The sequence below is a fragment of the Lepidochelys kempii genome, chromosome 17, assembly GCF_965140285.1.
Source record: "Lepidochelys kempii isolate rLepKem1 chromosome 17, rLepKem1.hap1, whole genome shotgun sequence".
NCBI classification, from domain to species: domain Eukaryota; kingdom Metazoa; phylum Chordata; order Testudines; family Cheloniidae; genus Lepidochelys; species Lepidochelys kempii.
The window spans coordinates 25,344,574-25,365,593 of NC_136396.1; the positions used below are offsets into that span (position 1 = coordinate 25,344,574).

The 21,020-nt window shown below is 49.6% G+C and overlaps 1 protein-coding gene across 1 annotated transcript; it reads right to left on the minus strand.

Moving 5' to 3' along the window:
* Positions 1-2,430: 2,430 nt before the first annotated feature.
* On the minus strand, positions 2,431-11,031 carry BCL7B (BAF chromatin remodeling complex subunit BCL7B). Its single transcript, XM_073315347.2, has 6 exons — positions 10,801-11,031; positions 7,893-7,968; positions 7,183-7,279; positions 5,274-5,444; positions 4,710-4,789; positions 2,431-4,031 (listed from the first exon to the last, which is right to left on the minus strand). The coding sequence occupies exons 1-6, from the start codon at positions 10,890-10,892 to the stop codon at positions 3,942-3,944; spliced, it is 606 nt and encodes a 201-aa protein (XP_073171448.2). The 5' UTR covers positions 10,893-11,031; the 3' UTR covers positions 2,431-3,941.
* Between the last annotated feature and the right edge of the window lie 9,989 nt (positions 11,032-21,020).

A 21,020-nucleotide genomic window follows, 5' to 3' on the forward strand; every position in this document is an offset into this window, starting at 1 on the left:
TGCTTGGTAATTCACTTTGTTCTGTCTGTTACTACCTGGAACCACTTAAATCCTACTTTCTGAATTTAATAAAATCACTTTTTACTTCTTAATTAATCCTGAGTATGTATTAATACCTGTGGGGGGGGGGGGAACAGCTGTGCATCTCTCTGTATCAGTGTTATTGAGGGTGAACAATTTATGAATTTACCCTGTAAAACGGATTTATTTAGGGTTCGGACCCCATTGGGAGTCGAGCATCCAAGTGTTAAAGACAGGAACACTTCTTAAGTTGCTTTCAATTAAGTCTGCAGCTTTGGGGCACGAGGTTCAGACCCTGGGTCTGTGTTGGAGCAGACTGGCATGTCTGGCTCAGCAAGACAGGGTGCTGGAGTCCCAAGCTGGCAGGGAAAGCAGGGGCAGAAGTAGTCTTGGCACATGAGTTGGCAGCCCCAAGGGGGTTTCTGTGATCCAACCTGTCACAGTGGACTTCCTGGTGTTTAGGATAAGACCTAGATGGTCAAGCAAGCGCAGTGTGATGTTGACATGAGAAAGGACTTCCTCTCTGGATCTGCCCCTCAGCAACCAGTCATCCAGCTATGGGAAGCTGTGGATCCCGTTCTTCTGGAGTTATGCCGTGATGATGATCATGCATTTGGTAAAAACCCAAGGGGCAGAAGAGGAGCTGAAGGGAAGCACTGTGGACTGAAAACGGTTCTCTAACAAAACAAACAAAAGGAATTTTCTGTGGCTTGGCAAAATGGTCGCATGAAAGCAGGTGTCTTGACAATCCAGGTCTCAAACCAGTTTAATACAACACAGAGAGAATAGGTGCCAAAGCGATCATTTGCAACCTCATGTACCTGATATATTTGTTGAGGCCGCAAAGGTCAAGAATGGGCCTTACCCCTCTCTTGGATTTGGGCACCAGAAAGTACCGGGAATAGAAAACCTGACCCTGGTGCTCTGGAGGAGCAAGAGAGTACACCTGCTCAAGGAGCAGTATCTCGTGAGAGGGGTCCCTGAAGAGGGACGGGGCCAGATGGAGAGGAACTGGATGGCACAGCCCGATCAGACGGTGCTTAGGACCCAGCTGTCAGTGGTGATTGAGCCCCAAGCATTGTAAAAGTGAGTCAGCCCATCCACAGAGGGGAGGACGGTGGGAGGGGAGGGAGAGCAACGGCTGGAACACTGCTGTGGACCAAGGAGTCAAAATGGGTGCTTGGGAGGTGCCTGGGGATGGCATGTGAACTGGCTGAATCCTGAACCCAACTGCTTCCTCCTGTGGGGCCGAGGCCCTTTTCCGGGATTGTCCTGCTTTGGGGGAGTGAAAAGCTCCCCAAACGTGCTGCAGACAATACTGCTGTTGTTGCCATTGAATTCTGTAATGGCCCAAGGGCCTTAGGGCAGTCTAGAATCCTTGTAGGAGAGCAGTCTCATCCATCTTATCCGAGAACAGCTCCTGCCCATCAAAGGGCAAATCCCCAGTGGCCTGCTGGACAGCAGGAGCAATGCCAGAATTCTGCAGCCAGAAAGACCTCCTCATGGGCACTGCAGGTGCCTTCACTCTGGCTGAATTATTGTGATGTCTAGTGTAGACTGCAAAGAAGCCTTAGCCACCAAGCAGCCTTCGGTGACCAATGCCTGAAATTCCTCCCTCAAGGCCTCGGGCAGCTGGTCTGCAAATTTAGACAAAGCTGTCCAGGTAGCAAAGTCGTTCTTGGGCAGCAGTGGCTGCTGGTTAGCAATCTGAATCTGCAAGGAAGAGGAGGTGTAAATCTTCCTGCCTCTTGGAGCAGGAGCTGCTTCAGACAAAGATCCCTTGCCACCTGAGTCTGCGTAGCAAACGGTGTGCAAATGGAACAGCGCACCTTGATGTGGGCTGTGCCTGGACACAACGAGCACTGCGTGTGGGGATTATTAGTGGGGATGCCACTTTCCCGCTGGACAATGTTTAAATGCTGATGGGGGCATCACCAGAAAAACACAACCTACAGCTGACAGTAACTTAACACACACTGTACTACAGTCCTAATGAAACACATACAACTCAAAACATCACTAAATAGAGGAGTGTGAGGTAAAATGCACGGCGTGCTGCAACTCCAGCCATGGGTGGTAAGAAGGAACACGGGGGGGGGGAGGGGAATGTTGGGGGGTTAAGGCGGTACTGTCTCATATAGTCAGGGGAGGGACTATGGCCACACAGCACGAGCCCCGCCCCTCTAGGGGTACTGCTGGGAAAATCCTCCAGCTCCAGCACGCAGGTCGCAGACACTATGTAGAATATGCAGCTGCATCCACTTGAAGACATGAACAAAGCAGCCCCTGACACCCCTTCCCAGGCAAGATGCTGTCCCTATGTCCTGTCGCTTCTGCACTCACAGAGGTCCATGGAGAGGATGGTGGGGATCCAGCCCTCTTCAGGCTGCTGCAGAAAAATTCACACACTGTATTTCAAATAGTTTAATTTTAAAAATATTCTATTCAGTGCTAAAATATCTCTCCACTTCCACGCACAGCCGGCGCCTTCGGCTTCAACAGAGGCTCAATCACAGACTCAATTTGACATGCAGATCGCAACGAAGAGGAAACAGGTCCATGGCGTTGGATAGGAGGGATGGGAGCTCCTTGGTAAACAAGCCTGGGGAGCAGCTCTGACTGGGAGCCGGGTGAGAGAGGTGCCAGAGTGTGCAAATCAGGCACCAAGGGCAGGCAGTGTAAGGGTGCACTGGGAAATGACGCCACCCTGACAGTGCTGGCAGAGTGAGAACTAAGGCCCCTGGGTTTTCTGGGAGAGACCCTAGACCCTGCTGTGTCCTTCCCGGTCCCTGAGGTAGACTTGGAGTGGGCCTCACAGCAGGACCTCCCCACCCTCAAGCTGAAGAAACCCTATGCTGCCTCAGCCTCTCCCATGGGCACTCACATAAGGAACCACAGGTCGATGCCAGGCACAGAGTCAGCCAGGGACCTGGTGGCAACCTCCCTGGATCCAATACTAAGGGCTCTGTGCCGACAGCCTGCACCCTTGAATACTGCTACCCTGCAGGGGCCGGGGGAGAGTGCCAAGACCTCCAGAGGCCCCATAGTGCATGCCTGGGGATGGCGGCTGTGCCCTGACTCACTCATCTGCCTACCCTCCATAGCGCGGGTGCACCTGTCTCCTCCAGCACAAATGGCTTAAACCAACAGCTATTGCACACTGTCCCAGCTCAGGATCCCTGCCCTGCAGGGCAAAGGCCTTTGTTAAAGTTCCAGTGCTGGGCGGTCCCATGCCCCAAATGCTCACCTAACCCGGCCCATCAATGAGGCTTGTTTACTGAGGGAAGCTCCAGGACATGGAAACAATTCTCTGGGGAAGAGAAACTACTTAGTGCAGCAGGAACGGCTCTTTCATTCCTGGCAACCGGGGGCACGGGACCCTAAATACCATCGTCCTGCAGGGGAACAACATCTGTCAGGCTGCAGTTCTCGCCCAGTGCCCAGGCAGAGCAGGAGACCCAGAGGACTCAGCCCCTCACACAAGCAGGCCACATGACCAGCCCCGCCCCTGCCGCACCAGCACAGATCAGCAGGAAAAGGGAGCCAATAAATAGAGGCAAGTTTGCAAGTACTGATGGTGCGAGGTGCCCTGGCCTGTCCCTGAGGGAAGGACAGACTACAGACTAGTTCCTCTGCAAGGGGCTGGTGGGAGGAGCCCGTCCCTGGGGAGGGCAGGCCGGCTCTGCCGGGGTTGGCAGGAGGGGCCTGTCCCTGGGGAGGGCAGGCTGGCTTGGGGAAGGGAGGAGGGCTGGTGGAAGGGGCCCATCACTGGGGAGGGCAGGCCGGCTCTGCGGGGGGCTGGAGGGAGGAACCCGTCCCTGGGGATGGCGAGCTGGTTCTGCGGGGGGCTGGTGGGAGGGGCCTGACCCGGGGTAGGGCAGGAGGGCTCTGCGGCGGGGGCAGGCAGGAGGGGCCTGTCCCTAGCTCTCCGAGGCCGTGTGGCACACAGAGTTCTGATCTGCACAAAATCTCTTCAGAGGCGGCGCCCCAGAATCCTCCTCTTCAGTGTCCTGGAACAGCAGGAGAGCAGAGGTCATGAGTGATGCGGGATGCAGCTCCCAGCTCTGCGCACAGCTCAGCCACTGCCCTGGGGGCTCTGCTCACAGGGAGCCAACAGCACTGAAGGGAGAGGCAGAGGCTACAGTCCGATGATGAGGCTCAGCGGCCCATAGCATCCTACACGGGCCACTAGCGGCACCAACAGCACGGGCTTGCTCCCAGCAGTGCCCTGCCTAGATTCAAGGCCCAGGGCACTCCACAGCAAATGCTCGCACTTCTGAGGCCAGGCCTCTGGTTGGGGCAGCTCCAATGACGTGACACAGGGAAGCATTTTAATTAACTGCACCTGATGAGAACAGCAGGCTCACGGTAGTGGCCTGGGTTATTTACTGTGATTCTTTCAGGCTGTCCCCACATTTTCAGTTCTCCAGGCAGTATCGATTTTGGCACTCACAGCTCAGAACTGCAGTACAGAAATGATTAGGGAAGCTGGGCAGAGGGCAGCCCAAGACTGTGGGGAAAGTATATTAGCTGGATGCTTCTGCTCAAAAGGGCAGCAGTGAAACAGTTCATAATGCTGACACATCATGTGCCATTGTTAGGTTTCAGAGTCAACACACCAGAGGGATGAAGGGTGTACTTTGGGCCTGTACATATGTAGGGAAGGCTTTAGTTTCCCTTCTCCTTACCTGAGTCTCGAGAGGGACAGGCTCCTCCTTCGTGAGAGTGGGAGGCTCATCTGCAACTTCCGAGGAAGGGAGGCAGGGCTCTGGAAGGGAAAGGGGAGGATTACGGATGTATTGGCCCTGTGAGCCCAATGTTAGCAGCAAGAGCTCTGCCTGGCCTCACCAAGTGAGCCAGCCAGCTACTGCCCCCTTGCCTGCAGGCACAACATACTCCTAGGACTCAGAGGGGAGCACCATGCCTAGAGGGCATTCAGGTCTCTGCTGCCCTTGCACCACAGGGAGGCCTAGGAAAAGCCAACACCATGTTGGACATGCAGCAGCATTAACACAGCAGTGCTGCTGCAAACATGCATGCAAACAGCCTGCCCAGCCAGGCTTCTTGCACAGGAACAAGGCAGCAAATGCCCTGCCAGGGCAAGGAGCAAAAGCTCACCTAGCCCATCATGGGCAGCTGTACTGTGCCTCTCCCAGGGCTCACCAGGCCCAGAATGGCTGGCTGAACTGCGCTTTCCTTAGGGCCCGCCCCCTCCACCATCTCCTCTCCCAGTGCAGCTGGCCGCATCATACCTTCCAGGGTCTCCTGCCCCAGTGTAGGTGGCTGTGAGTCGTCCGTGCGGAAGTCGGACATATGTGCCGGACTCATTGACTCGCTTTGCTGGGGGCTGGGGCTCGAGTTCGGGCTGCTGTCGACCTTGAGCTGGTAAACGTCTGACAAGGAGCTCTGGTTACTGGTCTCATCTGAAAAAACGTCAGCATGTTAGGGGGGATGCCTGGTTCACAGCTGCAGTAGCACAGCAGGGGGCAGCACTGAAAGATGGCACCCACAGAGAATGACCCAAGGGAGCAGGGAGGAGTCATGCCAGCAGGAGAGCTCTGCACCCGCCTCTCCCTATGGGGTTCCCAAGCCGTGTATGCTAGGCTGCCCTGGATTTCCAGGATTAGCCATATGGTCAATCCCCAGGATACCGCTCCTCCGAGAGAAGGAGACGCCTGAGCATGGGAAGAGAGAGCAGGCAGAGGAGGGGTTCCTGGGGTGTTTGCTGAGCAAAGAGCACCTGACATAGGAATGGGACACAAAGCTGTTCAGTAGAGTTTCCCAGGCTGTACTGGTTCCTTTCCCCCAGTCTGACATCACCGTGACGTGCACATCTCCTCTGCGAATCCCTTCATCACAGAGTGCTCCTAGTCCCTGGGGCTGAGACCTCCAGTGCTCCTAAAGCCCTTATGGCTGAATGGAATGGGCCAAGGAGCAAGACTGGCCTTAATATTAAAATCCATCCTGGACCCACCACAGACTCTGGGGGAAAGTAATGGTGCTGCCTCCAAGATCAGGCTTGACAAAGCCCTAGCGGGGATGATTTAGCTGGGGTTGGTCCTGCTCTGAGCAGGGGGTCAGACTAGATGCCCTTGTGAGGTCCCTTCCAACCCTGATATTCTATGATTCTATGATTCACTGGTCTCCACCCAGATGAGCTGAAGGACACATGCCTCTGGGTACGGTCCCCCTTCCTGCCTGCAACCCCTGCTGTGAGACGCAAACAAAGGCTACCTGGAAGCCCCAGCACTATCCCCTGCTCCTAGGATTCCTACAGCAGCTTTTCCAAGGGGAGGCCCTGAAGGGGCAGGGGTTGACAGCAAGCCTTCCCCACACTCACCCTGCAGCGATGGCTCATGTCCTATGGGGCTGGGCACAGCTCCATGCTCTGGGTATTGCAACCGGCCTCATGGGGTCACAGCACCACTTGCTCATGTTTGGCCTGGCCACACCTCCAGCTGCGGGGGGTCAGTGCCCCCTTGGTGGTGCGAGAACAGAGAAAGTAGCGGCGGAGGAGGAGGCTGACCTGTGATTTTGCACACACACCCCCACCCATGAATTTGGACCCTGTGCGGATCACTAAAAAAGACAAAATGTGCAGCTGGCGGGGCGTTTCAGTAAAATGTTTGCGAGCCACTGTTCTAAAGCGGGACATACCCAGAAAGGCTTCATCATGACAGTGCAGGAGATCCCTGTGCCAGTTGCTACAGGGAATGGTGTAGGGCAGGGTGTCCTGGCTGCAGGCTGCTAACAGCCTCTCCCCACAGCAGTCACTGGAGAGAAGGGAGTCGGAGCAGGATAGGCAGGTATGCAAGCCCATGCTCTGGGTTTCCCTAGCTTCTGACTGCCAGAAGCTGGGAGTGGATGATGGGATGGATCACTCAATAATTGCTTGTTCTGTTCATTCCCTCTGGGGCACCCAGCATTGGCCACTGTCAGAAGACAGGATACTAGACTAGATGAATCATTGGTCTGACCCAATATGGCCGTTCTTATGTGTCAGAACAACATCCCTTGTGGAAATCTGCATTGCTCCTGGGGGGATGTGCAAGACATAGATACTGTACTAATGACACCTCAATATTTACAAAGTCCTCTTGATATGAACGGCAGCAGTGCCCTCCCCCTGCCAGCCTGAGTTCTGGGGGTAGGCAGACTTACCCTGGAACTCCAGGAGGAGGGAGGAGTTGGCAGATGAGTCAGCTGGGAAGCCATTGGGTTCTTGGGCAGTGCTGCTACTTGTTTTGGACTTCTCTTTCTTGAAGGGAGAGAGAACATGGGATTAACAGAGTCACACTCAGCAAGCAGAGGGGAGAGAGGCAGCAGGCCTTTGAGGAGCACTGCCCTCCTCAGGCAGCAGCAACAGCACAGAGCCAGAGGCGCATTCGCCTATGTTCACTGTACCTGCCCAGGCCACAAGTGCAGCAAATGTGGCTACACCACATTATAGATGCTGTGTGGATTGTTGGGCCAACCCCTGAGCCTGAAGTCCATTGCAAAAGGAAGGTTTGGCCTTCCAGATCCTCTCTGGGGATTTCCCAATGAGCAAACTGGCCACAGACCCATCGGCCCCAGAGCTCCCCTGTCCCAGAGACGCCCCGCAAAAAGCGTCAATTTGTTCACTGTTCTCTGACTAGCGAGGGGAGCCACAGGAAACGATGCCCTTTTTTTGTTTTTCTGAGAGCTCCACGGGTTTGTCTGCGCCATGCAGAGGAGACCCCGAAGACCAGACCTTCCTGGTGGGAGCTGGGATGACATTCTGAAGGGCAGAACTAGAGTCCGTCCCCCTCAGCAGTGAGGCATGGCCTCCTCCTCTCCAGCCAGCGCATGCAATCCTTAAGAGCCTTTCTTACAGCAGACCCAGCACTTACCTCTTTACTGTCTGCTACAGGCACCCACTTGAATATCCGAAGGGATGTGTCTCCCACCGTCACCCACTTCTTCTCCCTACCACCGAGCAGGAGACAGGTTACAACCAACAAAGCCAACCATCTCTCCCAACCACACAACCAAGGAAGTCCTGGTAATTACTTAGGACACAGCCATTAAATTCAGCTCAGGATCATGCCTGTGCTGCTACTTCTGCATACACTTGCCTAGGCAGGAGAGAAGCAGAGTGAAACGGACACAATCTCACCACAAAACTCTCCAGAAAAGCAGCAGCAGCAAAGGTGTGAACTCCCTCCAGTGCCCTCTAGGGGACCAATGAGGGCTAGGAATACAAACATTCCTCTGGAATCAGGGGTTGTGGGAACATTGTCTCCCCTCGAATGGGCCTTTTCCCCATTATCTCTAGAGCAGGGCTTTCCTAGCGGACTGACTTGGCTGGAAAAGGGGCGGGGGGTGTCTCTGCTCACTCAGATGCTCAGCATGGTGCTCTCCCTTTCCCAGTTTTTATACTGGTGCCTCTCACCTTAACATCACCAGGGCCAACGTGCAATGGTGTCAAAATCTGCACTCTGCCTGCAGAACTGGTTTGCAGTGAGGGAAATTAGAAGCCTATCCCAATCCCTCCTTGCTGAAACAAGGGTAGGAAATTAGTGGTTGACTGGGGATGGGAGAGTTAGACATTCTACCGAGGATCTACTCGGAGCAGGAGTTGATTTACAGTGGTCTATGGGCCCTTGGGATTGCAAAGAAAACCATGAAAACTTGGCCACCCTGGCCTTCCACTTCCCTGGGCTTTAACTGAAGCCACTGGTTTAATTTTGCTTGATCTCACACTGAAAGGCTACCTTCAGTTCACCCAACTGCAAAATAGGTGCCTGATCCAGTGGGTTAGGGCAGTCAGAGGCACCTGGATGTGATGCTGGCCACATTAAACCATTGGCTATAAAACTGATGTGACTCATCTATCAGCCTGCTGAGCTATTGGCTCACGGGAATCATAGACTATCACGGTTGGAAGGGACCTCAGGTGGTCATCTAGTCCAAGCCCCTGCTCAAAGGGGGACCAATCCCCAATTTTGCCCCAGATCCCTAAATGGCCCCCTCAAAGATTGAACTCACAACCCTGGGTTTAGCAGGCCAATGCTCAAACCACTAAGCTATTCCTCCTCCCATCTTTGATGAGGGGCAGCCCCCTCCCTCTATCTGAAAGTTATCCATGACTTTTCTCTCTGACGCCACTGCAAGAGTTCAACAATCAATACCGTAAGCTCTTTGGGGCAGGAGGTGATCTTTTGTATTAGAACACCACTTAACACATTTCAGAGTAACAGCCGTGTTAGTCTGTATTCGCAAAAAGAAAAGGAGTACTTGTGGCACCTTAGAGACTAACCAATTTATTTGAGCATAAGCTTTCGTGAGCTTCAGCTCACTTCATTGGATGCATACCGTGGAAACTGCAGAAGACATTATATACACACATATGGTTTCATGGTCTCTGTGTGTATATAATGTGTTCTGCAGTTTCCATGGTATGCATCCGATGAAGTGAGCTGTAGCTCACGAAAGCTCATGCTCAAATAAATTGGTTAGTCTCTAAGGTGCCACAAGTCCTCCTTTTCTAATTAGATTCTGTGACTCTTCTTTTCCACATACATTTTTAAAAACAGTTTAAAATACCTAAAATTGGAACAAAATGTTTCATTTCTGACATTTGGAATTGCTAGTGAACTGAAGAGACAGTTATTTGCCCAGCTCTAATCCCTACTCAGGAGCTCCACCTTATGTAATAACCTCTGCTATTCTCCCCCAGAGTCTTAGCTGCTGTAAGGACAGGAGAAGGGTGACCTCTACACTACCCCTACCCCAGCCTCCTGGGGAGAGGTTGTTACTGTTTCTGCACAGCTGTTTTGGGACTGCCTTTCCTGAAAACAGCTGCAGCCCCTTCCATCGCCCAGCATTTTGGCTGGGCAGCAGAAGCAGAATGAACTAGTTCTTCAACCGATTTAGGATTCACCAGCGCGACTGCTGCAGGTAGGCAGGCCCTGACGGGTTCCGGTCAGCTGGACGAAGGGGGTCAAAGCTCTAACGGACGGTCTTGTGCACTGCACGGGGGGCTAGAGCAGGGCGTCGGGCCCCAGGGCAGCAGCTACCCCGGGTCAGGTCCCTCCTACCCATCACGTCCCCGTGCCAGCCCCGACCCCCAAGCCCAGGCACCGGTCCCGGCCGCAACAAGCGGCGATGCCCAAGAGACGGGCGGGGAGGAGCACCGCACCACACACCCGCCGGCGAGCACCGTTACACTAGCGAGGAAACTGAGGCACGGTGAGGGGAGGGGCTTGCCGGGTACGAAGTCGGCGGCAGGCCCAACGCCCGCCGCAGGCCCCGCTTCGGGCAGAGCCCGGCCTGCGCCTCTGGGCCTCCGCGCCCCGGGCTGGGCCTGGTACACGGCCCCGGCCCCGGCCCCGGCCCCGGGCTCAAGCGGAACTCACCGCAGGGCCGGGCCCTCCGGGCCCATGATCCTGCGTAACGCGGGACACTTTGGCTCAGTGTGGGCGGCTCCCGGGCCCCATAGTAACAGAAGAACCCGCCTCCTCAGCCCGCGGGCCCTGATTGACCTCAGAGCATGTCCCTCTAAAAGCTCTTCAGAGGCCGCACGCCTGGGGGGAAATTGTGATTGGGCATAGCCCCTGCCAATCGGGTTGCTCTTCGCTTCCCCGCCCTTTCAAACCGTAAGGAGAGGTAATTGGATGTTCCCCCCGCTGGCCCCGCCCGCTGGCTCCCGAGGAACTTTGATTGGCTATTCTCCATGGGAGTCCCACCACCGAAGCCAATGAGGCACGGTGATTGGCTCCACACTTCAAGGCCCCGCCCCCAGGCCCCGCCTCTCACCATTTGCGGACGCGCTCGATGGCCGCCATCACTTTTTTGATGTCATCTTTGGCGCGGCTGCGGGTTTCAGCTCGCACCGAGCGGCCCGACATGGCGTCCACAGACCCGGCAACCCCAGCTCCGCAGCACCGCCACCACGACCCGCCCCCCGCGCATGCGCGCGACCCGACCTGCCCACACCCCGCGCGTAATGCGTCAGCGCGCCCCCTCTGCCTGGGGGAAGGGAGGGTGAGGGAAGAGCACTGCGTCACCCACTACGCATGCGCGGCGCCGCCCTCTTTGGTCTGACGCGTGTAGGGAGGAGGTGCGAAAACCGTGCCGATGGCACCGCTTCGCATGACGGAGAATTCCCCCTGAGGAAATCGGCTCCTGGGGGCTGCGACCTGCCGCCCTCTCCAGGGCGGACCCAGGGTAGAGACACTGCTGAGGGTTGAAAGGTCAGAGGGCATCCCCCACAGAGCTCTGCCCCAGAGCTGGAGGTGACCCAGCCTGGGCTGGGTGGCGCCGGCTCCCCCAACAGGCCAGGCCAGGCCAGGGGCTGCCGCATACCCAGTGCCCCCCGCCCGGGGGCACGGAGAGCTGTGCGGCAGCCAGCCCTTCCCCGGCAGGGCAGGCCCTGCGCGTCTCAGCACCCAGGCAGCCACTCGACAGCCCCACAGCCTCCAGCCCAGCCTAGAGCAGGGCACCCCTCTCCGACTGGGGCATAGCCCAGCAAGCCTCAGCTGCAGTCCACTCAGAGTGACCCATTTCCAACAACTTGCCTCCTTCCCCGACTCGGTTAGCCGGGCAGCCACAGCAAAATGCCCCCTTTGGAGCAGCGTTTCAACATGTCAGCTCAGGGCAACACCCAGGGCACTTTGACCCTGTGGTGTCTGGGGACAACAGCTGTCACACACCTAGGAATACATCAATGACTAGCGTGCCTCCTGTTAAAGGAGGAGGATATTGATAGAATTGGCATCACGGAAACCTGGTGGAGTGAGGACAATCAGTGGGACACAATCATTCCGTGGTACAAAATATACTGGAAGGACAGAACGGGGGGTGTGGGGGGGAGGACGGGAGTAGCACTATATGTGAAAGAAAATGTAGAATCAAATGAAGTAAAAATCTTAAATGAATCCACATGTTCCATAGAATCTCTGTGGATAGTAATTCCATATTCTAATAAGAATATAACAGTAGGGATCTATTATTGACCACCTGACCAGGACAGTGATAGTGATGATGAAATGCTAAGGGAGATTAGAGAGGCTATCGAAACAAAGAACTCAATAATAGTGGGGGATTTCAGTTATCCCCATATTGACTAGGTACATGTCACCTCAGGATGAAATGCAGAGACAAAATTTCTCGATACTTTAAATGACTGCTTCTTGGAGCAGCTGGTACTGAAACCCCAAGGGAAGAGGCAACTCTCGCTTTAGTCCTGAGTGAAGCATAGGATCTGGTCCAAGAGGTAACTATAACAGGACCGCTTGGAAATAGTGACCATAATATGACAACATTTAACATTCCTGTGCAGGGCCATCCTTAGGATTTATGGTGCCCTAGGAGGGATTATTAAACTGGTGCCCCTATGCCCAACTTGCTCTTAGCAACACAAACATAAGCTTACAGTATTGGAAAACTTGCCACATGCACTTTCTTAAAACCAGCTTAAACTAATTAAGCTCACTGTAATGCTGATGGACTATACTTGCACTGAAGAAGTAGCGCTATAGAAGAAATTCTGATTTATTGACAGAATGATGCAAATAATATAATTTTTTAAATTTGTCAACATTTTATTGGAAATTTCTATGAAGAGGTATTGAAACAAGGATTTGTTTTTAATTAAAAGCAATCTTTCTGGCTTTTTTTGGCTGCAAAATCAGTAATAATGTCATCGTATGACAAAGACAAAAAGTGATGTCTTGTTTGATTGCAAGAATAGAAAGACCAGTCAAGCATTCCTGACTCATTGTAGAATGGAGATAGTTTCTCAAAACTAAAGCTCATTAAAAACTCCATTCTCCTGATACTACTGTAACAGGAATTGTAAGTAGAATACGAGTGGCAATGTACACATTAGGATATGTGTCAACAAGTTTGCTGGTATGAATAAACTGTACAATGTCCATCACCGATTCTGCATGTGGCAACATGGATGACAGTGTACTCAATTCTTCATACAGTTCAAGTCCATTTAAATCACAACAATCACTGTGCTTCAGGAGGCTCTCTAGGTTCTTGCACTTTGTCATTAGCTGCTCTTGTTTTCCTATTCCGTTGAATTTAGTTGAAAATCCAAATTGTTCATGGTGTACTCATAAGGTATTAAACTTTTAATCAATATTAAAAAATTCAACGTCAAATTTCTTTTCTGGATCTTCTATGGGCTCATCTGCTCCTTCATATTCTGCTTGCCGTTTTTTCCTTGAAACTCGTGTCACATTCCGACATGGCCATTTTGGTTCTACACCGAGTGCCTGTGGAAGCTCTCTTACTGTAACCTGTGCTGCTTTGAATCCATTTTCTGTGTATTTCACTAAAAAGTCTTGTGTGTTGAATCAAGCTGCATCATTGGACTCTGCATTATTTTGCTTACACTTACAAGAATGTCACACTAGATTATGACAGATTTTAGAAACTTGAAGCTGGATATTTCAGAGGCCAACTACTGTGCTTCACTTTTAGCTTTTGGATCTCTGGCTTCTTCTGAAATAGCAACCAGTGCTTTGTAAACTTCCTCAGATTGATATCTCAACGTTTTTGCACTTTCTACTCTGCTTTCCCAGTGTGTCTCAGATAGAGGCTTAGCGGTAATACCATTGACATGTGCTTTGAATATTTGCCATCATTGAGTGGAAGCTGAAAAGAGCACGTAAATGCGTTGCAGCAAACCAAAAAAAGAAATAGCTTCTACAGAAGATTCGGCCATATCACACAAAATCAAATTAAGGCTGTGGCATGCACATGGAACAAAAAAGGCTTGTGGATTTTCTGCCAGCAATCTAGCTTGCACTCCAGAAATGCATCTTCTCATATTGGCACTATTATCATAGCCTTGTCCTGTAATGTTCATTACGGACAATCCTGTTCGTTTTAGTTCAGCAAGGAGAGCTTGAAGAAGTCCAAAACCTGTAGTGTCTTCTGCTTCTAAAAATGTGATAAACGATTCCTTAACTGTAATCTGTGCTGAATCACTAATGTCGACAAATCTCACTACTAAAGACATCTGTTCTTGATGACTTATGTCTGGAGTGCAGTCTAGAATTACGGCAAAATATTTTGCCAGAGTAACCAATGAAACAATTTTGTCTTTCACTTTATCACTCATTAGCATGATCAGTTCATTTTGAATTCTTGGTCCCAAACAGTGGTCATGTATTTCATTTTCAGTTACTCTTCGGAGATGTTCACTCATCACTGTGTCATCTTAATTAATTAGCCTCAGAGTTGGTATGGCAACTTCCACCTTTTCATGTTCTCTGTATGTATATATATCTTCTTACTATATGTTCCATTCTATGCATTTGATGAAGTGGGCTGTAGCCCACAAAAGCTTATGCTCAAATAAATGTGTTCATCTCTAAGGTGCCACAAGTACTCCTGTTCTTCTTGCATTTAGAGTACACAAGCCATCGTCTGTTGACAATTTCACCATTAGAAAGTCTTTTGTAGTAATTGTTTTATGTGAATTTCCTACCTCTAATGTCTTTAGGATATTCAAGACCTTTTATTCTCACAGGGCCTTTCTCAAGTATAATGGCACGTAATTCGTTGTTTAAAGATTGCAGCCATGTGCCAATGTCATCTCTATCCCATGCTAGTACAATTTCAACTGTTGTAATTTCTTGTTTTGTGTCTGCATCTGTTTCAAATGATTGTTCCGTGTGTTGTTGCATTTCTTGAGCTTCGTCTGCATAAAAATTTTCGTCGGCAGTTATTCCATGATCTTGATCAACTTCGTTGTTTTCATGACATAAAAACTTAAGTATCGAACTCTTCTGTGCTTGTATAGCTTGTATTTCATCTTTTTGTTTTCTTTTTTGTGACCCAGAAAGTTGTTTTCAATACACCATAACTTATAAGGATGTTTTTTAAAGAAATAACTGTTTAAATTATTGTCAGATTATCAGAAATACTATTTAAAATAATGAATATAGGATAGCTGTGAGTCTGTGACTTTGAGCTAGTGTGAAGATACCTCACAAGGTGCTCCACCCTGACTGAGACACAGTAGAGTTGGAAACCCAAGTCATTTTTACAAAGTCACTTTTTAGTTTTAAATGTATAGTGGGCATCAGTCTTAATGTTAGTTACAACTCTATGGCAACCTTATACTGTAAATAGATCAATGGCATTATCCAGTTTAATAAGTTTGGTTTCCAAGCAGCGGGAAAATAGAACCCTAGTTTTATTCCTAGGTAAAGCACGAAGTGACCAAAATGAAGTCAGCATAGAATCATCTCATCTAGATTAAGGTAGGACAGAAACGTTACAGAAGTCCTATTGTGCCTAATTTTTGTTTGGAAAGATGTTAGCAATAGCAGCACATTTTGGACACTGCCAGAAATACATGATAAATCACTGCCTCTAAAGTTCCATCAAAAACTGACATTTTCACAGCTCGAGCATGACCTGCTGCACAGATTCTTCACAAGGAAGTGTCCCTGGCCTTTTAAACTCATATTAACCATGTATTTATTTTATGAAAGTTGGACAAAACATTGTGAAAACATAAGACATTGGCTGCCCATCCTCTGGGCTGGCAAAAACTATACTGACTCACTGAAAAAAAACAAAACAAGAAAATCTTAGTACAACATATGGTCACTCTATATGCTAGTAAGGAGATGAGCATATTCCAGTTGTTGGAGGGCTCTATTTAGCAGTAGCAGGGCTATAGGAAAGCCTGTCAACATTTTTTGTTTCTCTGATGAAAACTGGCCCACTCCCTGCCCCAAACCAAACTTGTCACAAATAATTGTCAACAACTTAATTTTCTGTTTTTGGCTAAGATATTGATTTTTTTTTTTAAACTGTGTGACTATGTGCCTTATCACCAAAGCAGTTTTTGAGCTGAAGCTGCAAAAGGAACAGTAAGTAACATAATAGTCAGGGCCATCCCAAGTAGGGTGCGGGGCCTGGGGTGGAAGTGATGAATGCATCACTTCCAGAACTGATGTGTCACTTCTGGGACTGACTGCACTGGCCAATTGCACTGGCCCGTGGGGCCCAGAGCGGTCACCCCTATTCGCCATACCCTAGGGACAGCTCTGGCTATTAGCAGCAGGAGAGTGGGATGGGGGGAGAAAAAAACTTTGTAGTGATAAACACCCATTTTTTCATGGATTGTGTGTATAAAAACATCATCTGTATTTTCCACAGTATGCATCCGATGAAGTGAGCTATAGCTCACGAAAGCTTATGCTCAAATAAATTGGTTAGTCTCTAAGGTGCCACAAGTACTCCTTTCTAGTAATAGTGACTATTTAGTTACTCTCTGCTTTACTAGCAGCAGGATTTACAAAGGAAGAATTCTGTTGCTAAAGATGCTGGAACGTTTTCCAAAGCAGCTGAGTGCAAAGCTGCAGAACTCAGGACTACACTGTTTACAATGCCTCAATTCTGACTATCTGCCATCTGATATCCAGTCTCTAGGATTATTGATTGCTGCCGTTTCGCATATTTAGCTTGACAACAAGCATTTCTCCTGTGAGCAGGGGCCTTGTGTCCTCTAAGAGCTGCAGGAAACAGCTCTCTCGGACACTCTCTTTAGGCATAAGGCAATTCTCTAAAAAGGGTCATATTTTTGGAGTTTAATGTACCCACCCTACACACACCTACATCATATATCATTTGAAAGCTTATTTTATGTATGTTTAGATGAGGTATGATGATGTGGAGTTGTCAAGTGGTGCTGTAAAGCTGTAGGTGAGGTGAAACAATGGTACCCAAAATGAAAAAGTCATTTTTTTGCTAAGGTCCAAAAACACTGCAACATGACTACAACTACAGTTTTTACTGTTTAAGTTAATTTCAACACCTTAATGTGGTGTTTGGTCAAAACTACCAAACCACAATGTATTAAAAGCTTTTATTGGCAACCCCATGCTCTGGGTGTCCCTAAGCCTCTGAAGCTGCCAGAAGCTGGGACGGGAAAAATTACCCTGTTCTGTTTATTCCCTCTGAAGCATCTGGCCCTGGCTACTGTCAAAAGACAAGATACTGAACTAGATGAACAATTGGTCTGACCAAATATGGCAATTCTTAATAATGTCTGAAAAGAAATAGCTTGTTTAGCAGGTGTCAAAATGGCAAATATCAACCTTTTGCAGTATTCTATTCTTAATTGTCAAAGTATCTCACAAGTGATATAACAGTTTTCTATATTTTCAATTGAAATTTGCTGACCAGATCAGTCTCACACTGTAGGTAGTGAACCAGTAGCAGTAGATTGCATGCCCATAGTTTGTACTGCATAGTGGGTAGATATAAATGTATTTTAATTCCTAATGCAGCAGTTCTCAAACTTCAGCAACCCGAGGACCCCCATTTTGATTTAAAAATATTCAGACCTCTTATTCCCCCGCTCACCCCAGTCCCCACTCCACACCTTCTTCCAAAGCCCCACCCCACCTCTTCTCGCCCCCACTCCACCCCTGCCCTGCCTCTTTCCACCCCCTCCCTCTCCTTCCCAGCACCTCCTGCATGCCACTGAACAGCTGTTCTGTGGTGTGCAGGAGGCACTGGGAGGAAGAGGGAGGAGTTGATCAGTGGGACCAGCAGCCCCAGACATGATTCCATCCCTGCTCCTCCCCCTCTCTCCCATCGCCTCCTCCACACTGGGGAACAGCTGTTCCACAGCATGCAGGAGGTGCTGGGAGGGAGGGAGAGGAGTTGATCAGCGGGGCCAGCAGACCTCCTGGGGTACCCTTGTGGACCCCAGTTTGAGAAACGCTGTCCTAATGTAATGCTTCTCTATTTGTAAGCTTTTGTACATACAAAACAGCATCAAGTGTGCCTGATGGAAGGTTTTGATCTGTAATTGCCTATGCAGCACTAGCTTTTGAAATATTCTAAAAACTCTTTTTAATTCAGATACTTATGCACAGGTCAGTATTAGTGTTAGAGATGACAATACACAGCTTCATACTGGGCTTCAATCAAAGTGCTCACGAAACAAAAATGGCAATTTTGATACATATAGTATCACATATACAGTGTTACTAACATATCTAACTTTAGCACAAGTCTGTATAGTTGTACAAAAAACAGTGATAGTGGGGATGCTAACAAATTCTTTGAGAACTTTACCTCTAGAATGGAAGTTAAAGTCTCAGATGACAAGCCTCTTAAAGCTTATATAAAAAAGAAACTCTCCACAAACTTTGAAAAATGTGTTATTTGTCAAGAAAATCAAAAGAATGCAAAACTGTAAAAAGGCCCCCACTGGTGCACAGATTTCTGGGATGCTGGCAGCAAAAGCCAGGAGAGATTAATTATATTGGGTATCTACTGGATGAGTTTTCTAGTTCAGATGATGTGCCACCAATACCCTATCCCAGGGGTTGCTCTCAGAAATACATAAGCAAGTTGAATTTGGCACGTCAGACTTGTACTGAATCCAAGAAAGAGAAGACTGTGAATCTGATCAGACAACAACACATTCACCTGCTTCTACAGCCACCAGAGCAATCATGTCCTCCAGCGATTGGTCCTGTTACATTGTTTACTTGAGAAAAACAAGACAGACAAGAAACTTCATTAAATAGAAACATTTATTAAATAGAAACATTTAGGACAGGCAGGGCAGAAAAGGTGGGGGAGTAGCACTGTATGTAAGGGAGCAGTATGACTGCTCAGAGCTCCGGTACGATACTGCAGAAAAACCTGAGTGTCTCTGGATTAAGTTTAGAAGTGTGAGCAACAAGAGTGATGTAGTGGTGGGAGTCTGCTATAGACCACCGGACCAGGGGGATGAGGTGGATGAGGCTTTCTTCCGGCAGCTCGCAGAAGCTACTAGATCGCATGCCCTGGTTCTCATGGGTGACTTTAATTTTCCTGATATCTGCTGGGAGAGCAGTACAGCGGTGCATAGACAATCCAGGAAGTTTTTGGAAAGCGTAGGGGACAATTTCCTGGTGCAAGTGCTAGAGGAACCAACTAGGGGGGGGAGCTTTTCTTCACCTGCTGCTCACAAACTGGGAAGAATTAGTAGGGGAAGCAAAAGTGGATGGGAATCTGGGAGGCAGTGACCATGAGTTGGTTGAGTTCAGGATCCTGACACAGGGAAGAAAGTTAAGCAGCAGGATACGGACCCTGGACTTCAGGAAAGCAGACTTTGACTCCCTCAGGGAACGGATGCGTAGGATCCCCTGGGGGACTAACATGAAGGGGAAAGGAGTCCAGGAGAGCTAGCTGTATTTCAAGGAATCCCTGTTGAGGTTACAGGGACAAACCATCCCGATGTGTCGAAAGAATAGTAAATATGGCAGGCGACCAGGTTGGCTTAACAGTAAAATCCTAGCGGATCTTAAGCATAAAAAAGAAGCTTACAAGAAGTGGAAGGTTGGACAGATGACCAGGGAAGAGTATAAAAATATTGCTCGGGCATGTAGGAATGAAATTAGGAGGGCCAAATCGCACCTGGAGCTGCAGCTAGCGAGAGATGTCAAGAGTAACAAGAAGGGTTTCTTCAGGTATGTTGGCAACAAGAAGAAAACCAAGGAAAGTGTGGGCCCCTTAATGAATGAGGGAGGCAACCTAGTGACGGAGGATGTGGAAAAAGCTAATGTATTCAATGATTTTTTTGCCTCTGTCTTCACGAACAAGGTCAGCTCCCAGACCGCTGTGCTGGGCATCACAACATGGGAAATAGATGGCCATCCCTCTGTGGAGAAAGAGGTGGTTAGGGACTATTTAGAAAAACTGGACGTGCACAAGTCCATGGGGCCGGATGAGTTGCATCCGAAAGTGCTAAAGGAACTGGCGGCTGTGATTGCAGAGCCATTGGCCATTATCTTTGAAAACTCGTGGCGAACCGGGGAAGTCCCGGATGACTGGAAAAAGGCTAATGTAGTGCCAATCTTTAAAAAAGGGAAGAAGGAGGATCCTGGGAACTACAGGCCAGTCAGCCTCACTTCAGTCCCTGGAAAAATCATGGAGCAGGTCCTCAAAGAATCAATCCTGAAGCACTTACATGAGAGGAAAGTGATCAGGAACAGTCAGCATGGATTCACCAAGGGAAGGTCATGCCTGACTAATCTAATCGCCTTCTATGATGAGATTACTGGTTCTGTGGATGAAGGGAAAGCAGTGGATGTATTGTATCTTGACTTTAGCAAAGCTTTTGACACGGTCTCCCACAGTATTCTTGTCAGCAAGTTAAGGAAGTATGGGCTGGATGAATGCACCATAAGGTGGGTAGAAAGTTGACTAGATTGTCGGGCTCAACGGGTAGTGATCAATGGCTCCATGTCTAGTTGGCAGCCGGTGTCAAGTGGAGTGCCCCAGGGGTCGGTCCTGGGGCCGGTTTTGTTCAATATCTTCATAAATGATCTGGAGGATGGTGTGGATTGCACTCTCAGCAAATTTGCGGATGATACTAAACTGGGAGGAGTGGTAGATACGCTGGAGGGCAGGGATAGGATCCAGAGGGACCTAGACAAATTGGAGGATTGGGCCAAAAGAAATCTGATGAGGTTCAATAAGGATAAGTGCAGGGTCCTGCACTTAGGACGGAAGAACCCAATGCACAGCTACAGACTAGGGACCGAATGGCTAGGCAGCAGTTCTGCGGAAAAGGACCTAGGGGTGACAGTGGACGAGAAGCTGGATATGAGTCAGCAGTGTGCCCTTGTTGCCAAGAAGGCCAATGGCATTTTGGGATGTATAAGTAGGGGCATAGCGAGCAGATCGAGGGACGTGATCATCCCCCTCTATTCGACATTGGTGAGGCCTCATCGGGAGTACTGTGTCCAGAAGGATGTGGATAAATTGGAAAGAGTCCAGCGAAGGGCAACAAAAATGATTAGGAGTCTGGAACACATGAGTTATGAGGAGAGGCTGAGGGAACTGGGATTGTTTAGTCTGCAGAAGAGAAGAATGAGGGGGGATTTGATAGCTGCTTTCACCTATCTGAGAGGTAGTTCCAGAGAGGATGGTTCTAGACTATTCTCAGTGGTGGAAGAGGACAGGACAAGGAGTAATGGTCTCAAGTTGCAGTGGGG